Source organism: Capronia coronata (genome assembly GCF_000585585.1).
Source record: "Capronia coronata CBS 617.96 chromosome Unknown acBCG-supercont1.1, whole genome shotgun sequence".
In the NCBI taxonomy this organism is placed as follows: Eukaryota; Fungi; Ascomycota; class Eurotiomycetes; order Chaetothyriales; family Herpotrichiellaceae; genus Capronia; species Capronia coronata.
In genome coordinates, this window is record NW_006912893.1 from 1,796,816 (window position 1) to 1,815,303 (window position 18,488).

The 18,488-nt window shown below is 52.8% G+C and overlaps 10 protein-coding genes across 10 annotated transcripts; 3 read left to right on the forward strand and 7 right to left on the reverse strand.

Moving 5' to 3' along the window:
• Positions 1-193: 193 nt before the first annotated feature.
• On the forward strand, positions 194-1,441 carry A1O1_00630 (uncharacterized protein; the record flags this gene model as incomplete). The annotated part of the gene is made up of 2 exons (XM_007721547.1): positions 194-212; positions 300-1,441. The coding sequence occupies 2 exons, from the start codon at positions 194-196 to the stop codon at positions 1,439-1,441; spliced, it is 1,161 nt and encodes a 386-aa protein (XP_007719737.1).
• A 1,026-nt stretch (positions 1,442-2,467) lies between these two features.
• A1O1_00631 (pre-mRNA-splicing factor ini1) lies at positions 2,468-2,803 on the reverse strand (the record flags this gene model as incomplete). The annotated part of the gene is made up of 1 exon (XM_007721548.1): positions 2,468-2,803. One exon carries the CDS (start codon positions 2,801-2,803, stop codon positions 2,468-2,470), a length of 336 nt encoding a protein of 111 aa, XP_007719738.1.
• A 662-nt stretch (positions 2,804-3,465) lies between these two features.
• Positions 3,466-5,051, forward strand: A1O1_00632 (uncharacterized protein; the record flags this gene model as incomplete). Its single annotated transcript, XM_007721549.1, has 2 exons — positions 3,466-4,182; positions 4,350-5,051. The coding sequence occupies 2 exons, from the start codon at positions 3,466-3,468 to the stop codon at positions 5,049-5,051; spliced, it is 1,419 nt and encodes a 472-aa protein (XP_007719739.1).
• A 1,338-nt stretch (positions 5,052-6,389) lies between these two features.
• A1O1_00633 (uncharacterized protein) lies at positions 6,390-6,728 on the reverse strand (the record flags this gene model as incomplete). The annotated part of the gene is made up of 1 exon (XM_007721550.1): positions 6,390-6,728. The coding sequence occupies one exon, from the start codon at positions 6,726-6,728 to the stop codon at positions 6,390-6,392; it is 339 nt and encodes a 112-aa protein (XP_007719740.1).
• Positions 6,729-7,672: 944 nt separating this feature from the next.
• On the reverse strand, positions 7,673-9,184 carry A1O1_00634 (uncharacterized protein; the record flags this gene model as incomplete). Its single annotated transcript, XM_007721551.1, has 1 exon — positions 7,673-9,184. The coding sequence occupies one exon, from the start codon at positions 9,182-9,184 to the stop codon at positions 7,673-7,675; it is 1,512 nt and encodes a 503-aa protein (XP_007719741.1).
• Positions 9,185-9,927: 743 nt separating this feature from the next.
• Positions 9,928-11,115, reverse strand: A1O1_00635 (uncharacterized protein; the record flags this gene model as incomplete). The annotated part of the gene is made up of 1 exon (XM_007721552.1): positions 9,928-11,115. The coding sequence occupies one exon, from the start codon at positions 11,113-11,115 to the stop codon at positions 9,928-9,930; it is 1,188 nt and encodes a 395-aa protein (XP_007719742.1).
• Positions 11,116-11,776: 661 nt separating this feature from the next.
• On the reverse strand, positions 11,777-12,784 carry A1O1_00636 (NADPH2:quinone reductase; the record flags this gene model as incomplete). The annotated part of the gene is made up of 1 exon (XM_007721553.1): positions 11,777-12,784. The coding sequence occupies one exon, from the start codon at positions 12,782-12,784 to the stop codon at positions 11,777-11,779; it is 1,008 nt and encodes a 335-aa protein (XP_007719743.1).
• Positions 12,785-13,535: 751 nt separating this feature from the next.
• On the reverse strand, positions 13,536-15,480 carry A1O1_00637 (replication factor A1; the record flags this gene model as incomplete). Its single annotated transcript, XM_007721554.1, has 3 exons — positions 13,536-13,629; positions 13,691-15,130; positions 15,185-15,480. 3 exons carry the CDS (start codon positions 15,478-15,480, stop codon positions 13,536-13,538), a joined length of 1,830 nt encoding a protein of 609 aa, XP_007719744.1.
• Positions 15,481-16,111: 631 nt separating this feature from the next.
• Positions 16,112-17,186, forward strand: A1O1_00638 (uncharacterized protein; the record flags this gene model as incomplete). Its single annotated transcript, XM_007721555.1, has 3 exons — positions 16,112-16,880; positions 16,936-17,040; positions 17,089-17,186. 3 exons carry the CDS (start codon positions 16,112-16,114, stop codon positions 17,184-17,186), a joined length of 972 nt encoding a protein of 323 aa, XP_007719745.1.
• Positions 17,187-17,509: 323 nt separating this feature from the next.
• Positions 17,510-18,347, reverse strand: A1O1_00639 (calmodulin; the record flags this gene model as incomplete). Its single annotated transcript, XM_007721556.1, has 6 exons — positions 17,510-17,571; positions 17,665-17,877; positions 17,927-18,052; positions 18,125-18,140; positions 18,198-18,254; positions 18,345-18,347. The coding sequence occupies 6 exons, from the start codon at positions 18,345-18,347 to the stop codon at positions 17,510-17,512; spliced, it is 477 nt and encodes a 158-aa protein (XP_007719746.1).
• Positions 18,348-18,488: the final 141 nt, after the last annotated feature.

Here is an 18,488-nt window from a genome sequence, read left to right on the forward strand (position 1 = left end):
GTCTGGACCAGATCCCGAATATAAGAAGACAGCCCTGCACAGCTTCGCAGTTCGACAGAACGCACCAGTCCTAAGCGAGCCCCTTCCGGGTCCTTTCCTTTCCTTCGATCGATCTCCTCCGCCTACAACAACACTCCCTTCCTAAGATACTAGCTAGCTACCCACCCATATCCATAAATCGGTACTCTACACAATGCAGTCCGGGATTTCAGGTATCAACAGACCCCCTCCTCAGCGTTTCCGACAGCCTTATTCGGCGCCCTATCCAAGAGCATTCTAACTGACCCTGTCTGCAATAGCGTCCTCGGACCTACACGAGGCGTTTTCCGACTTCGCATCGAACCATGACCTATTCTCCCTCCCAGTGACCATCACGACCGAATCTCTCACGCCTCTACCGTCAATCCGGTTCCCCTCGTCGTCCTCGACCTTCCACAGCACGCTGTCGAGTCTCGACAACCTCCTCGACCCAACCACCCCACTCTACCTTCTTCTGCGCAAGGAGCCGGCCAAACCGGACCTCGTGGCCGTGACATACATCCCGTCCCGGGCACCGGTGCGGCAGAAGACGCTCTTCGCATCGACGCGGGCCACGCTCGTGCGCGAGCTCGGCAGCGAGAAATTCGTCGAGACCGTCTTCGTGACGGAACGCGAAGAGATCCTCGATCCGGCGCAATGGCAAGAACGCGCGGGAAGTACAGCCGACACATCTGGACAGACTGGACAGACTGGAGCGGACAGTAGTGGTAGTGGCGGGGGCGTCGACCCGGGCCTCCTGAGTGTCGAAGAGCGGGAATTACAGGCCGTCAAGCGCGCCGAGGAGGAAGAGCGCCATGGCACCCGTGGCCGCGACCTCATGAACCAAGGCGGCAGCGGCGGGGCGGGGGCGGGAGGGTCGCATGTTCGCCGCGGGCTCACGCTGAAAATCACCGCCGAGGCACGCCGCGCTTTGGCTCAATTGCAAGAAGCTGGGGGTTCGTCTTCGCTGGTCCAGCTCGGCATCGACATCGCTACAGAGACGGTGACGCTGCTTTCGACCAAGGCTGGCGTCGCGCCCGATGCTGTCCCGGGTCTCATACCGGCGGGACAGCCTAGTTATAGCTTCTACAGCGTGCCGCGGAGTCATGAGGCTGGAAACCCTGGACCCGGAGCAATCTTCATCTACGTGTGTCCTGGCACCAGCAAGGTCAAGGAACGCATGGTCTATGCCAGCTCGAGACGGGGGGTGCTGCAGATCGCCGACGAGGAGGGCGTCAAGGTCTTGAAGACTCTCGAGGCTGGCGAGCCGGATGATTTGGTTGGGAGGCTGGACGATGAGGTGAAGGCCTTGGCTGGGCCCTCGGAAGATGCTGAAGCTGACGGTAAGGATGCGGCCCCGGCTTCGACGGCAGGACCGGCGAGGACAGGCTTTGCGCGACCTAAGAGGCCGGGAAAGCGGTAGAGACATAAGACAATATGACGCGAAACCAAAAGTATTGATCGAGTCTGCATTGGTTAATTCTGATCAGATTGGAATAACATGGATGTATAAGCATGGTTCCGGCGCTGTAAATTGTGTGTACACAGCGATCTGCGCTCCTGATGGACGGGGCAAAGATGGGAATTGCATGGGCACATAGTGCAGCGATCAGAAATGAGAGTCACAGAGCAGGAATGAGCAGGGAGATATTGTAAACAATAAGAGCGAATCTTGCAAAACCGCATGAGCGGCCGGTAAGGCTATTGGCATTGACTGTCATTGTATCGAGCGGCAAAGCAGCCATAAGAAGTCTTGCGACAGACCCTAGCATTCATGACCCTGGCACTCATTTGCGTCCCAAGAGCTCCATGGCCTATCTATCCATTTCACGCATGTTGCTGGATGTGCCAATTTCCCGTCGTGTGGGTTCGCCCCAAGCTGGCTGCTGGCAGGAATCTCTGCATTCGAATCTCCAGGCTGGGACATTGCTCTGCTGGATGGCTGTCCGATCGATTTGACTAATTCTCGTCTCGAAAATGTGTCGACGGCGGATATGACATGCCGATCCTTAGTTGTGGCTGGCACTTTCGAGGTCGGCAGAATAACTGCGGGGACCGATATGCCGGTCGAATTTGCGCCGTTTGCGACACGCGCTCAATGTGTGCTGCTCTCCCATCGGAAACCAGAGGACGTGAAGCCTCGGACAAGGTGTCGTTACCCGTCGCACCTGAGGCAGCATAGCGGCCGGGCTAGAATATTAGCACTGGTCGAGCAGAGCAGAGTAGTAGCCGGGTTCGGCCATTCCAGCCAGATGTATAGAGCCGTCCAGACTCCCACGATAATTCTCATAGAAAGGCGCATATCCAGCCAGAATTTCCCTTTTTCGAGGCGTCCTCCCGTCAGACAAGTCTGCGACCCGCGCTGCTCAGAGCTGGCATATCATTCTCACACTAATAGCATCGCTAAAGCGAGACACAAACATGTGATAAGCGCTTCTCAAGTCGTAACTCAGTATTGTTGTTGATTCCTGAAATTCTTCTTCTGGTAAAACAGATCGGTCCTGGAACTGCCCAGATTGATGATCTTCGGACACCCGTCCCGGTCCTTTTCCAGCCTTGTGCATTCGAAACAGTAGAAGGCGTCGCTGATGCCCTCGCCGCCGCAGACGATACATTTGTTCTGATAGTTTCCGAACGCGCACTCGTCGCAGATCCGGACCAGCGTCGTGGGCCGTACGTACGAGTCGCATACGGGGCATTTGCCGTCGCATTTGTCGCAAAGACGGCCAATGGAGATGCCGGGCGCCTTGCGGCACATGACGAGATCGGGGTGATGGCGAGACATGATGGTGGTTGATGGTTAAACGAGTTGAACTGGAGAGGAGAGATTGAGTGAAAGTGGTGTTGTTAAAGAAACGTGTTGGTAGGGGAGTTGATTGTTTGGGTGGTATGGTATGTCGACAAAAGGTGAAGATGAAGAGCGAAGGAGGAAGAGAAAGAGAAAGAGAATAAATGTGGTTGAACTATTGTTGTTCGTTGTGTCACAGCACTGTGAGCTGTGTACGCAGAAGAGGATGGCAACGCAGGGAAAAGTAGAAAGTAGAAAGTAGAAAGTAGAAAGTTCGCCTCAGCCTTGCACCTCATTTCAAAGCCTTGCACTAAGAGAGCGCACTAGTAGTTTACGGGGTTAGTGCAGACACATGATCCGCAGCAGTGCTGACATAATAATTATCTTCTCCACGTGTGCACGCTGGAGCCAACGGGCACGTGCAACTGCAACTGCAATTGATGGCGGCGGACAAAAGTTGCGGAGCTTTTTCTCTTGCGCCCGATTCGAACGAGGCTTGTTCGATGCTGTGACACCCATACTACGTAGTATCTTGTATCGAGGTACGGAGAACTTGAACACGGGATGGACAGCCTTGCCATTGTTTGACTACAACTGCACCTTGGTCTGGATTTGCAGTTTCGTATTGCTCATCCTGACTCGATCGAGGAAACACCACGATGATATCCTCCGCCGTCCTGATCCCCGAGGAGGCCCAACTTGAAGCCCAGCCTCCGGCCGAATCACAACATGCCAGTACCGACCGAGAAGCAAGCAATCCCCTCAAACGGCGCCCATCGTCGGCGTCGATCTCGTCCGAATCCAGCAAAAGACCACGCCTTGACGGGCGAGCGCCATCCTCGAACCATGATGCAGCCTCCGCATCCCCGTCTGCATTTGCAGAACGTTCCTCCAAGGAATCTTACCCTGTCGCAGACTCGTCTAGGGGACAGGATCAAGGCCAGGCAATGTCTCCTCCTCCCCCTCCCCCTCGACACCAACCAGAACCCCGATGCCGTTCAACAGCCGAGGGCATCGAGCAGGACAAGTCGCGCAATCGCCGTCTCTTTGGCGCACTGCTAGGCACGCCATCGCAGTCTGCTCGACCGACGAGACAAAAATCGACAGGGTCAGGGTTAGCATCAGCCTCGGCGGGTGCGGCTGCGACTTCGGCGGCGACGCGCAACTCTCGTCGGGAAGAGATCGAGAACCGGCAGCGGGAACGGCTGAGGCGCGAGAACGACGAGATGGCCGAGCAGGCACGCAGAAAGAAGGACGAACTCGATCGCGTAAGACGAATAGAACAGGGCCAATGGGACGAGGAGGGGATGAAGATCAGACATGGCAATTTGAGGGCCACTGCTTGTTTCTTACGGACGACGGCTGAACCGAGACTGGTAAGTCAAGTGCTGCGCTTCTTGTTAGGATAGAGATGGACGAGAGGTCCCGATACACGAAGACGGGGGAGAGAAAAGTGCCGAGTACTCGCAACTGAGAGGACAGGAACTGTATGACATATGATTGAAACTGAAACTGAAACTGATTACTGGTGCCCCCTTTACAGTATTATAAACCTTGGGAACTCCGTCCTCATGAAGAAGAGACGATAAACCGCCAAATCGAAGACGCCGAACACACCATCCAGCGCGAACTTGAAGAAATCGATGCAAAACGACAGCAGCAGAAGGATCAGCAGCAGCAACAACAACAACAACAACAACAACAACAACAACAACAACAACAACAACAACAACAACAACAACAACAACAGTCAGACGGGACCTCCAGTGATGCACCCAACCCAAAAAGCCCGAATAGGACAAGACACGAACAGAGACAGAACGGGAGTGCAGATGTGGAACAGGACAAGGACAAGGACAAGGACGACGGCCAGGGACAGACAGATGAAGTCAACGAGTCTCGAAATGGACATGCCGATAGAGATCGCAACAACAATTCACCACTTCCGGCTCCAGCTCCAGCTCCAGCTCCAAAGGAACTAAAGGATAACCTAGAAGATTCACAGCCTGATCCTTCAAACCGTGCTGATGGCGACGTCCAGCTCTCCGACGACACCCAGCCACCACTTTCGCACGACCACGACCACGACCACGAACACGACCACGAGCAAGAGCAAGAGCACCAAGACGACGCTGCGACAGGAAACGGCGGTGGCGGAGGTGGAGAGGATCAGCCGACCAGCAAAGACGACGACCATGGCGGCGAAGAGCTCGAGCAAGGACGCGAAGATGATGTTATCTACTAATACCGAATTCAATCTTTTTCTTATTCTTTTTGGGCCGCCCGTTCCCCTGTCTTGCTTGTCTCGCTTGTCTTCGCATTTATGTATCAATTTGGTCCCCTTTGCCGCCAGGTAGAGATCATCTGTCTTGAGTGTTTCCTTTCCCAGCGTCATTGGTTGTGTATCATACATGCACCACGCTTACAGGTCGTTGCATGTCCCCTGGCAGCCTGGAATGAATGGACCGGCGTGTGTTGGGGATTACAGGCCACAAACGGACTGCAACTGCGGGACTGAAGAGCCCGGCTATCTTCTGACACACGCTTTACCCTTTGCATCTTTATGGAGGAGAAAGAAAGAAAGAAAGGGCAGAGGATTCAAAAGTCGACTTTGTTTCGTTTTTGTTTGCTGCTACTCTATCTTGTACCCAGTACTTGAAATACCCTCGCTCTCTCCCCTTCTTTCTTGGTCGAGCTGTGACTCCTTGAACTCGAAGCATGTGGACCAGTTCCGGATTCTCCGGGGCGCCAATAGTTCAGAGAGAGGTATTTGGTATATACCATGGCCTGGAGCAGTGAGACCGAACGAAACGAAAAGCAGGGCTTGGAATGGATAACCATGCTGGGACGGGAGATACTCGAGGACGACTTGTTGATATCATACTCATACATCACCGTGTCTGTGTCAAAGGGAAAAAAGGAAGATAAGAATCTTCATTGGACTCTATCAAATAGACCAACAGATGATCCGCTCTGTTAAGAAACAACAAGGGAAATCACATGTAGTGTAAGGAAGGAAGGTAGATTCATTCTGGAAATCCATGCGCAGCAGCAACTCAACGGAAATGGAGATGGAGTGGGAAAAAGACAGAGGAGAGAAGAGAAAAGAGAATCTTCGGCTTGCACATGAATGTGCAAACAAAGCCCTAGGTAACTTTGTGTGATGTGAGCATGTTCATTGCGTATCTGTCTGTCGTCCACAGTCCAACCAACCCATCCCTCGGTCCTGACCCCGAGATGAATCCCAGCCCAGCCCAGCAATGCACAAGAGACAAACGTGTTCTTGCGCCAAAACCATAACCATGTCCGTAGCTCTCATGTCCAACCTTGGACGAACTGTGCTGTGCATTTGCCCCCACGCGTCCCAGTGCCAGTGCATCTCATCTCCAGCCAGATTCGTCTGTCGCGTCAGTTCACATCAGGTCACCTTTCCAGCATGCATGCGGGACGGTATGAACAGCGCAATCGCAATCGCAATCGCAATCCCTAACCACCGCGACCATGGACCAAAGCCATCTCCTCTTCCGCCCGTAGAATGCTACCAGGGAACGTGGAACCAGCAGGGAGGAAAGGAAAGGCGTGGCTAGACTTTCGCGACTTTAGCAGTCTTGCTACCCTTGCCATCGGTGCCTCTCATCTTCTTCGTGCCGGCTGCCTTCTTGCCAGGCTTGTTCTCAATCGTGCCAATCACTCTCTCGACCGCGCCCTCGATCTTGTCTGTGATGGTTGGCTTTCTCTTGTGCTTTGTGGCCGGGCCGGCGCGCTTCTTGCCAACTCCCCCTCCAGCCGTAGTCTTTGGTTTGGCGGTTGGCTTCTTCGTGCCTGCGGCGGTAGTGGTCTTGCGTTTGCGGACTGGGTCGGTCGAGACGGTGGAGAAGACTCGGGGCTTCGCATTGCCGGTTGCGCCGCGCGTTTGTGCCATTGTTTATGACTTTGTGTGGGGAGGTGTCGATTGATTTGACCGAGGAGAAGAGCGACAAAGGATGGATTTGTGAGTGCTACAGAAGCAATCTCGTCAGCTGGGTGGTTTGACCAGGTGGACTTTGGTTTGGTTGTTGTGTCCACTGGGAAGAAAGCGGGGTGGGTGATGGGCGACGCGAAAGGCCGATTGATGGTGTAGAGAAATGGCCACAACTTGATGGATTGTGGATGAATATTTGTAGAACAGGAAAACACAAGTATTTATATACTTGCGACAAGGAATGAGTCACAAGGGTTGATGCGAAGCAGTTGTGCGAGGTAGTGAGTAGGCAGCCAGGTTGTCGCTACCTGACAATCACGATCACGGCAGATAAGGACGGGGATATATATAGACATACCTTGTGAGTTGATTGTCGCAAACTTGTGAAATCGTGTCGATGGCTCAATCTGGACCAGGCGACCAAGTGGCAATTGTAGTGAGGGTGATAGATCGGTTGTTGTGGTGGGAGAAAGGGTGGAAAGTTGGACGCGACGAAGGTGGGTGGGAGTCGTGGTCTGGGAGGTGAGAGGTGAGAGGCGTCAGGCCAACAACTCACTCATAGGCGAGATCAACAACTGAACTCTCATGCTCCTTTTCCTCTCAGCCACCCTCCATAATATCCCAGCTTCCCTTTTCCCTTTTTTGCTTTTGCCATATCTTCATATCTTCCAATGCTTCTGCTTCTGCTTCTGCTTCTGCTTCCTGACTTGCTGCTTCATCCGGTCGCATGTGTCAACCATCAGCGTCCAGTCAACAGGGCGGTAGCGAATGAATGTATTGCAACGCGACCACTTGTAAGCGCCCCCTGTCGATGGGCGCTTGTTGTAGTTCAATCGTATGATCTCGTCGACTCACGATCCAACCTCACCCAACAGTATGCTATTCTGTCGAATTCGGCGCCATGGTCAATCATACCAGTCTCTGAAGTCCCGGTCTTCGACGGCTGGTCCGCCCGCTTGACTCAAAGCGTTTCGGATTTCCCATTCGAACTCTGCCAGCGCTCTCAATTCAGACCCTACGAAAAGGCCTCCGATCAGTCCGTCCACCGTACCCGCCATAAGACCCAAGCTGCTCAGCAAAATCAAGATGAACGCGACGAAATTGCGCGGTGACCACCATATGGCAACAAAACAGCCGATCGAGACGAGAGCGGACCCGACAAAATGCAGCATGCGATATCGTCGTTGTTTCCTTTCTCGCAGCGTGTACGTGTGGATCATGCGGAGGATGTCGTTGTAGAAGTCCTCCCCCAGACGATACTGGGTAGGCAAGGCGGAAGTGGCCTTCTGGAGACCCTTGTCATCAAAGTCGGCAACCTCTAAACCAGGATCCTCCGTCTCCGAGTCGTGGAGTGCCCCATGAACTTCGACGCTCGCAGGTGTTTTGGTCTTCGTTGTGGTCCTCTCGACAGTAGCGTATACCGCAAAGTGATCGCTCAGCGAGCACAACAGCGTCGGATGTCTTTCAGTGAGCACGACCTTGACGTCCGCAACCTTCCAGCCTCGGTCGACACCACTGAAGAAGATATAGTCCAGTCGCTTCGCCTTGGGATCGAGATCATTCCCCGTGATCCGACGGTCGTGGCCTTTCTCGAGCTGTTTCCGCTGGTCCTTGGTCCAGCGCCAGGTGTTCATGACGGAATCGCAGGTGTGGCCATGTTCCAGCAGACTGCTGTCCACATTGGGAGTCGCATCTTCACCCATGCGCTTTCTTCGTTCCCTTTCCGGTGGATCGATGCTGGCCCCAACACTACTGCCGGGTTTCGTGACCCGCCACACATCTCGCACACCAGCTCGACTTTCGATCAGCACATGTGCAAAGCTCAATGGGACCATGTTGAAGTCCCCCAGACCGATGACCAAGCTCCCTCGATCCGACGCTGCGCGCATCAACTTCGCAATCTCCCATGCCTGAGCCGTGCGATGACAGATGTAGCTATCGTTCGGTTCCTTCTCGTAGGGCGCGTGCAAGTGCGTGTTGAACACTTCAATCCGCAGGCCATCCGGCAACGAGATGGTGGCACATGCCACGCCCTTGCCGACAAACCAGTCCCCTCGGAAGAATGCGGTTGGTCGACCATTCAGAGGATATCTGTACATGGAGGAGTCGGTGATTGGCCACCGGCTGAGAACGACCAACCCGCCACCGAAGATGCCGGAGTGATAGAACTTGCCATATGGGAGGACCGACCGTGTGCGTTCTCGGATAGCCAGGTAATCGGCGAATGTCCAGCATTCTTGCAAGCCGACGATGTCAAGCTCAGGCGAGTAGGTGGCTAGTCGGTGACCTATTTCGGCAAGACGTTCCGAGCGGTACTTGGAAAGGTATTTGAGGCCCCAGCAGTTCAGGGTCAGAACTTTAATCGAGGAGACGGCGGAACGCTCATCGTTTCCGGTAGCGATTGGAACCATTTCCATGGTCATGTCTTTGGGCTAGCAGCGAAGCCGTTCTTTTCAGAAGCCGTGATATAACGCCGCCAAACAGTTCAATACAGCATGTAACTTGGGTGAAATTAGCATATTACCAACTTCACGTCATCCTCGAAACACTGAAGAAAGGTAAGACCTATGTCATCAAGTACAGAAATGTAGCACAGAAGAGCCAAATGAGTGCATCTGCCAGAAATTCACCGCATGTATAAATTGAGTACGGAATGCGAGGAAGATGGAAAGAAATTGAACGATGGAAGCATCATCACCAAAAATGTCTCTTCACGTGACCGAACCCGTTATGTAAGCAGCCTTGTGGCACTTGACGAGGCTGCAAGTTGGGCGACTCAAGAGCCAATGCTCACTCACAGTCAATGGCTTATTTTATGTTTACAGCAAAAGGATCATTTCGGAAGACCATTTATTGCTCATCTCAGTCGGGCTAATTCTGTACAGTGCACCACTCCCACTAAGCTGCTCCCTTCCATGATTCCTCCCAAATGAAGTGTTTGGTCGCCATCGTCCTCGCAGTTGTGATGCTGTCACCCATAGCCCAGTGCACCCGATCGCAAGTTCCTTTCGTGAAAGTGTTTATGATATACATTCTGGTTTTCGTCACTTCATGCCCATCAGCCTCGATCAATGTCTGACGACTCTGCCATCTGCAGGTCAATTGCATTTCTCTGACTGGAACCCCCCGTCATTGCCTATCGCCATCCTCGAGCACAGAATCAGTCATCAAGACTGTCACGTCTGTCACGTCTGTAGCCACCAGACTTTGCCTGGCCGTTCAATCTCGGCAGTGGATGATGGTATGCCTTCGTATTCTGGCTCTGGACATCAAAATCCAGCGGCTCGGTGAAGGAACCGGGCACATTTCGGATCGGGCGCTGAGGATTAGGATTCTTGTTGGGAGGATGGTATCGATTTGGACGGGGACCTTGGGGCGCGGTAGCAGCCTGAGGTGGTGATGAGACATTGAACGCGTTCTCTTGAGAGTAGGAGAAATCACGGCGGGTTTGACGCTTGTCGGGGCTCGATTGCCTGGAGGATTGGCGAGGCCCAGCTTCATACCCATAGGCGGATCCTTGAGGGATGCTGCCCATGTCACTGCAGCTGCGTTCTGTTGCGCTATAGTCGGTTCCGTAGAACAAAGCGTCCGAGTCCTTGTTGATGCCACCGACCCGTGCGGCTTTCTCGTGACGGTATGCGCGGACGTCGTTATCGTGAGCGCCTTCCCACTGCGCCTCCTTGGCTTCCCGGATCTTTCGCGCTTTGGAGGTTTCATTCTTCAATTTGTTCAATTTGTTGGTGCCGCGCTTCTCCTTAATGATAGGTGCTTCTGAGGACAAGTCGGTCATGGTCTCGGTCATATTGCCGTCGACCGTAGTGGCAGCGTCCTTGTCGGAGTAGCCATCTCCTACCACACTTCCACCACCGAGGATAGTACTCTTGGTAGCATTGCTCAGTGTGGTTCCGTTAGGACCCTTCCGCCGCAAGACGGTCGACTTGTAATCCTCCCAATCGCCTTTCCGCCACTGGAAGCCACCATTCTTCGCCCAGAAGAAGAACCAAATAGCTCCAAGAACAAACGCAGCCCCGATAATAGCGAAGAGCGCCTGGATACCTTTCATGTTGATTTTGGTAGGGTCGATCGAACCTGCTCCAGGGTCCGGGTCGCTGGTGGACTTCGCATCTCTGGCTGTGAGGATATTGAAGGTGTCCATTGGAGAAAGGATTGGTGAGGCATCGTCGTTCCGGGGGATGAGTGGGTTTGGAATTGAGTCGGAGAACAGAAAGCTGCGTTTGGTGAGAGGAGTTGCTGGTAGAGCCACATCGGCTTTGGAGGAGCGAGAATCGAGTTCAAGCGACGAGAACTGGAGGTCAGGTATGTCGATGTGAGAAATGACTGGTGCCATAATGGCTGGTATGAGCGCAAGGCTCCAGAGACTCCTCTTCGGTGGGAACTGCTAAAGAGTTGTGCAATGCGCAGCAAGTGGTTCGTGATCCGATCTGAACTTGAGGTAGGACCCGATGGTGGTCGTTGCGTCGGCGGAGCTTGTATAGCCCGGGCTGTCCTAAAGTACAGGAAGTTGTCGATGATTGTTAGTATTCGGAGGTTGAAAGAAGAAGATGGCGAACTCACTTTCAACTTGAACTGCAACAGTGCTGGCAAGGACAGTTGTGAATATCGTGGAGGCTGGATCGCAGGTGGCTGGTCAAGTGGAAAGTGGAAAGTGGAAAGTGACGCAGTGCAAAATCTCGATTGCGCCTGTTTACAAATCCGAATTCGGCCAAGTGCCATCTCCACGGTGACCACCAAACGATTGCTACCTGCTTAGTAATGTTGCACGTGATATCAGATAATGTAAGAAAGACATCATTAGGTCGGTATACAGAGTAGAGACCTGACTAGAACTGCTTGTTGATTTCCAGGTCATGTATCCTCAACTCAAAGAAGAAAAGAGACTCCTCCGGTCATCCCAAACCAACAGCCACACTGTGGATCGATGTGAAGGCATCGAATCCGGACTGGCCACGATTGCATACATATCCTTTCCTATATATTCTTCCCATCGTTCAATCAATCGTACAGATCAACTTGCCCATGGTCTTGTTTGACTCCATCTGCTTGTGCGCCTCCTGGATGTCCTCCCATTTGAAAACTTTGTCGATGATGACCTTGAACGTCCCATCGATGAACTTGGGCAGGGCATGCTCCACGAGCATATCCCTCAGACGGCCCTGGTATGCCTCGTCCCGACTGCGCAAGGTGGTGCCCTCATACCTGACCCGTTTGAATAGGAACCGACCGACGTCGACATCTCCTTTGACGACAGCGCCGCCCAGCGTGCCCAAATTGACAATATGACCGTCCCTCGCAGCGGCGTCGAGGTTCTGACTGAAATAGCTGGCGCCGATAAAGTCAATGATCACGTCGGCTCCTTTCCCTTCCGTGTATTTAAGCAGCGCCTTTGACCAGTCCCCTTCCTTGTAGCTGAAGCCTTCGGTGGCGCCGAGGGATTTGCAGAAGTCGATCTTCTCCCGCGAACTCGCCGTCACGTAGATGGCGGAAGCGCCGTCGGCTTTGCTCAGTTGGATCCCCGCGATGCTCACGCTGCTGGCTCCCGCATGCCACAGCACGCTCTTGCCGGGCTTGAACTCGCCGACCAGATACAATGCTTGGGTGGCGGTGATCCAGGTCTCTGGGATGCCCGCGGCCTCTTCCCAGCTCAATTCTTTGGGCTTGTGAACCAGCATGTGCGTGCTGACCGTGAGGTACTCGGCGTAGGCGCCTCCGTAGGCGAGTCCAAACACTTCATCGCCCACATTGAATCCGCGCTCGGGTTCGCAACCAAAGGCCTCTATTGTGCCGGAGAACTCGACGCCCAGCGTTTTCGGAGCTTGCGGAGGAACAGGATACACGCCCTCGCGCTGTAAGAGGTCCATGCGGTTGAGCCCAAAGGCCTTGACCTTGACCAGGGCCTGGCTGCCCTTGGGGACTGGTTTTGGTGTCTCCGGGTTCATGAAGAGGGCCGAGACGGGGCCTTTGCCTCCTTTGATGTCGATTGCGCGCATGGTGGCCATGCTTGCTGATGGTCCTGGGAAGTTCGAGTAGTGATACCGTGTACCTGGGAAGTTCCGTCTTGTCCCCGAGTTGCGATGCAGGTAGAAGAAGGAGGAGGAGGAGCGGACTTTTTGTCTATAGAGCCAAAGTGGCGGAGAGAGGATCCGATCCACAGCCGTTTTGGGGATGGAGCAAAGAGAATTATAACGATCTGATTTCTAATAATGCTCGTGCACTGGCGACGGCGAGTACATTTCTTTTCCCGCAACTTTCTTGTGCAGCACCGTTTCTGCTTCGGTGATGAAGAAGCAGTACAGAGTATAGTTATAGCTGTCGTGGTAGATACGTAATAGTTAGGTAAGTAGGTACCTGAGGTAACCTAGAATAGTAGTCGTAGAAGACTGTATGTATGGTTCATTGTTCATCTCTGCTCTGTTCTGTTCTGCTCTGATTATTATTCGAACTCCTCGGCTCAATGTTCAACAACTGTCATGCTGTCTGTCGTTATGACGCAATCCCTCGTGATCTCCATCGCACGTTGCTCGCTCTGTCTCTCTCTCTCTCTCGGTCTCTCTCGCTCTCTCTCGGTCTCTCTCGCTCTCTCTCGCTCTCTTTCTCCACGCCGTTCATCATTGTACAGAGTACAGAGTATCGATACAAAGACTAGGCCTACAGAGCCAAAGGACTGCCTGTGATAAGTACCTAGGTAGCCACAGGGCCAGCCTCCAGACCAGACATATCTCATTGCATTCCACCCATACACACTCTTCTCTAGTCAATGTTGTATTGTTTGATCAGCTCAATCAACTTGTGAGACTCCGTCACAAAGTTCAATGGAGTAGCCGAGTTGACTTGATATCGCACCCTATCCATCCTGTTAGCTCTGCGATCGTCAAAGCACGACCGATCATGGGACGGGGACTTACCGTTGCTGCTCTTGGAAAGTATCGAGTCTCGCCTTGCACCTCCAATTCCAGGTCTGACAATTCGCATCCGAGAAGATCTCGGCCACTTGCTTCTCGTCCACCTCTTTCATCTCCATCAGTTCGTCTGCAGTCTTGCCAATGATCATCCGTCCAGTCTCGTCGAAGCAGCTGACCCAAAGCTGGCCGGTGTGATCACTGATGTTCACGGACATGATGTACCGGTATTCTGGCTTGGGATGATTCTTGTCGCATCGCTCACAGCGCCATTGGCCTGGGTCGATCTCCACAACCTTCTTGTTGCATCCCTCTGACAGACAAGCCGGGTAACAGAAGTTGTCTTGTTTGATGTATTGGATGGAGGCCTTGACAGAGAAGAAGTCGGGATTCTCAGACATCCCCAGTTGCTCTTCTTTCACCTGGGAAATAGTCTTGAATGGATCTTTGCGAGAGCCACCTTCGCCGACACCCCCTTGGACATTGGCATGCGTGGCGAAGTTGCCGGACCGACCTTGAGAATCATACCAGCCCTTCAGCTTATGTGCCTCGGGCATGTCGGGGTTCGCACTGATGGAGCCAGAGCTCAAAAGACTCAAACTTCGTCCACCAAAATCCGACACCTTGACGCCTTTGAAAGCAACCACCGATTCAGGCGGGATGTCAAAGGAGGCGGCGGTCTTGCCCCATATGGTCATTCGCACAGAGTACCCCGTATCGTCCACCAGAGTAAGTTCTCGCTTCTCATATGGCTTGCCGGTGGTCTTGGATGTCGCTTGGCCGACCTCGCCGACTTCTTTGAGGACACCAATAATGTCGATCGTGGTATCTTTGTCAATGGTTTGCAGCTCTGAGATGCTGACGAAATTGTAACGAACTTGAGGAACTCCATCCTGCTCTTCAGCCTTTTCGACGACCGTGTCTTTCTCAAAGTGTAGTTCATAATCGTTTGCCAGATTCGAGAATTGTTTCTTCGCGAACGTCACTCGACATGGACTGGAGATGTAATAAACGTTGCCTTCTTGAAACACATCATACAGCTGGTCACACTGGTCATTGAACCCCGTGGCCCGGATCTCGCCACTTTCGTCCAACAGATTGACACTAAACAGCCGGCCTTCGCCGTTCCGGTTATGCCATGTCTTGATTTCCGACTTGCTCGTGCAGCGTGCTTTGATCGTCCATTTGTTCGAGTATGGTGAGATCGCTTCGATCGGGTAGATGTTGGCATGAGCGCTCGCAGACGAAGTGGGCTTTGCGTGACTCGACACCGATCGGTTCGGTTTGGGCTGCTCTTGCTTGTTTCCATAGAATCCGTTGCTGGTGATAGTGGTTGGGGAAGGCTTTTCATCTTCTTCGGCCTTCAATTCCAATTGTTTGGGTTCGCCGAGTTTCTCATGTTCGCCGTACTCTTCGAGGACTTTGATCTCGGTGACAATCAGGATGCTGTAAGATACTGTCAGTCTCGGCGCCTAGGGACAAGATGAGTGTAGAGAATACCGTTTTGCCTTGACCTTGTTTGCAGAATAGCCAACCAGTTGAACAAGCACTCCTCTCCGCAGGATCTTTTCTTCCACAAGATGGTTTTGATGCACGGCCAGCATAGTCTGAATGTAGTTCTTGGTGTCACTAAAGATCACGCGGTGACGTTCCTGCCCTCCTGGTTGGGCGGCAATCGGTTTGATCTGCACACATTGCATTACAGGCTGTTGGACACGCCCGGGGCGATCTTCGAATATGTCGGCTAGAGAGCCTGCGTCGACGCGCGCGAGCGCCTCAGCAACGCTTTTGCCCATGATGGAAGGCTGGTTACAGTGTAATGAAGGAGTTGTTTGAATCGAAATCTTGGTTGGCAAAATGGCGCAGGCACCAAATACTAGTAGTCGTAGTACACAGAGGGGATCCTGTTGCCTCCGACGCCTCGACGCGTGCAAGATGGTAATACGCGTAAAGTGGATTTCCACTTGGCGTCACGTGTAGCGCGCCGCTTTATGAGAGGCTGACACGAACTGCAGCATTCAAGTTCAGCTGTACTTACAGCGGAGTGACCTTGCAGTGAAGTACTTTGTAGGTAAGCAGTACCAGTGAGCATTTGGTCTACGCGGGAATGTATTTGCATTTGAGCAAGATGTCGTAGCAAACAAGAGAAATCTGGTATGTATCTAGAATAGCGCGTCTCGGGCTAAAGCAGCGTGCAATATGCTGCTAGGCCTTATTTACCCAACATACCACACTGCAGCAGGACACTGTACCGCCATCTCTCATCATTTGATGTGTTTCACCGACTCCTGGTATCCCATTATTCATACCTATTGATGATTCATGGTCATTGATGAGACTGACCATATTGCACACCAGCATCTCTCTTACTGAGGCTGTAACAACTTTCCACATCTCTTGAGACAGGTGCAGATAGCATAAGCCAACATGTCCGATCCCAAACTCGCGACCAAAGCCCCCGAGTCTGATGCCATGGAAGCCTCTGCTATTTCGTCTGAAGACTCGAGAGTCCAGACTGGCCCTAGTATGGGAGAGCATTGCGTGACAGACCGACCCAATCGAGACGATCGTCAACCATCAGGTGAGATGACCAAGTTCGGCGACATAGACGTCTATGTCTCGAAACCGGGCGACTATCCCAACTCGCCAGCAAAACTCCTTCTCCTCCTCACTCCAGGAACGGGTGTTCATTCTGCGAACAATCAGATCCAAGCCGACATCTTCGCCTCCAAAGGGTTTGTGGTGGTCATGCCAGATCAGTTCAAGGGCGATGCTGCGCCAAACAGTAAAACCATCCCGGCCGAAGAGCACCCGACCATCCTGGAGCAGGTCAAGCTGCGAGCTGCCGAGACCGCCAAATCTTTCCTCGTGGATATGTGGCTGGCGAGACAGACGCCGGAGAAAGTCATGCCCCTACTGCTCAAAGTCATTGAAACTGTCAATGATGAATACGCTGACGCCGTCGCACACGGAGAAGGCATCTACTCTGTAGGATATTGCTTCGGCGGGAAATATGTGCTCATGTTGGCTGGGGAACATCCAGATACGGCTGCCAAAGGGCACGCAAAGAAAGATGAAGAGGCGGGGATGTGGGAGAAAGGCCCGCTCATCAAAGCTGGCGCCGTGGCCCACGCAACGTTGGTGACGCGCGAGGATCTGAAGGCTGTGAAGGCTCCTCTGACGATGGTCTGTGTCGGTGAGTCAATCACACCCAGCCGGCAAGTTACACAGTGTGTCTGATGCTACCACAGAGAACGACCCCTTATTCCCTGATGAGATCCTCGATGAGGGTCGAAAACAATTTGCCACCAGTAATATCGAGCACGAGATCAAAGTCTACTCAGCCGTGCCGCATGGTAAGCATACGGCATCTACCCTTCTCGGTTGCATCAGGCTGACTTCAGCAGGCTTTGCGGTGTATGGGGATTATGACTCGCCTGCCATCAAAGAGGCCCAGACGGCTGCATTCGAGCAGATCCTCAATTGGCTCGAGACACACTGAATGATAACCAGCAGATGGGACTCTTATGCACTGTATTCTCTTACGAAATGGCTGCCTCACAATGAGCTGATGGTATGCGCGGCGCCAGTAACGAAATGATACCCATAGGAAAAATGAGAATGACCGAAACCGACGAAGTCTTTGCGAGCTGAAGAAGCACAATTGTTCTTGATTGGCCTTCGTTGTGCTGAACGTGCTGCAAGGGCCCCTGTGAACCAGAGTCCAACATCCCCGAGTACTCGATCCTTTCGTGGCAGAACTGACGATGCCATTGCCGCCATCACCAGGGGCGATATCCCGAACCGCTCGGTTGCTCTAAGACTTCAACCGCTTTGCGCCGTGCGTTTGCCCGCATCCTCGTCATCGCTCATTTCTGCATCATCAACTGTACGAATTCATTGTCTAGATGTTTGAATGATCAGTCTTAGTCCTGCCACATATGCCTCGGTGATTAGAAAAGGGGTTAGGAACGACGTACAGTCAATACGTCCATCACCGTCCTGATCGGCCTCCCGAATCATCTCATCGACTTCGTCATCTGTGAGCTTTTCCCCAATGGAGGTCATGACGTGGCGCAGCTCAGCGGCCGAGATGAAGCCATTGTTGTCGCGATCAAACACCTTGAAAGCCTCTCGGATTTCTTCCTCGGAGTCTGTATCTTTCATCTTGCGAGCCATCATCGTGAGGAATTCTGAGGCTGTAAGCTATTGTCCCTCGATAATGTATTCTTCAAGTCGTACCTGGGAAATCAATGGTGCCATTGTTGTCTGCATCCACTTCATTGATCATGTCCTGCAATTCGGATTCGGAAGGATTTTGACCCAGAGATCGCATCACCGTGCCCAGCTCCTTGGTTGTGATTTGGCCTGAGGGTAGAGGTCAGCAGTTTTGTTGCGCTTCTCAGTTGTCGCGACATGATAGTCAAGAGGGTGACGAACCATCGCCGTCTTTGTCCTGTAAACAGAAAAATGTCAGCCTGGAGGAGATCAAGTTGGGACAATTGCGCCTTACGAATAGTGAGAACGCCTCCTTGAATTCGGAGACTTGTTCTTCAGTCAACGAGTCGGCCTAGACACGCAGCATTGTCAGTGTCTGAGCATAACAGGACAATGTATCACAAGCGCAGCCACACGCGGCGGCGCCATCAGACAGCGTTACCATTGTGGAAATCTCTCAGCGCGGTCGCTTCTGCAGCTTATGAATAAGGTCGTGAGAGTGGTCTTTGTAGGGAGGCGTCTTCTTAGGGGCGTTGAAGTCGGAAGAGGGAGAGTAAGAGTTGTTTGGCAAGTTGGTAGCTGAATG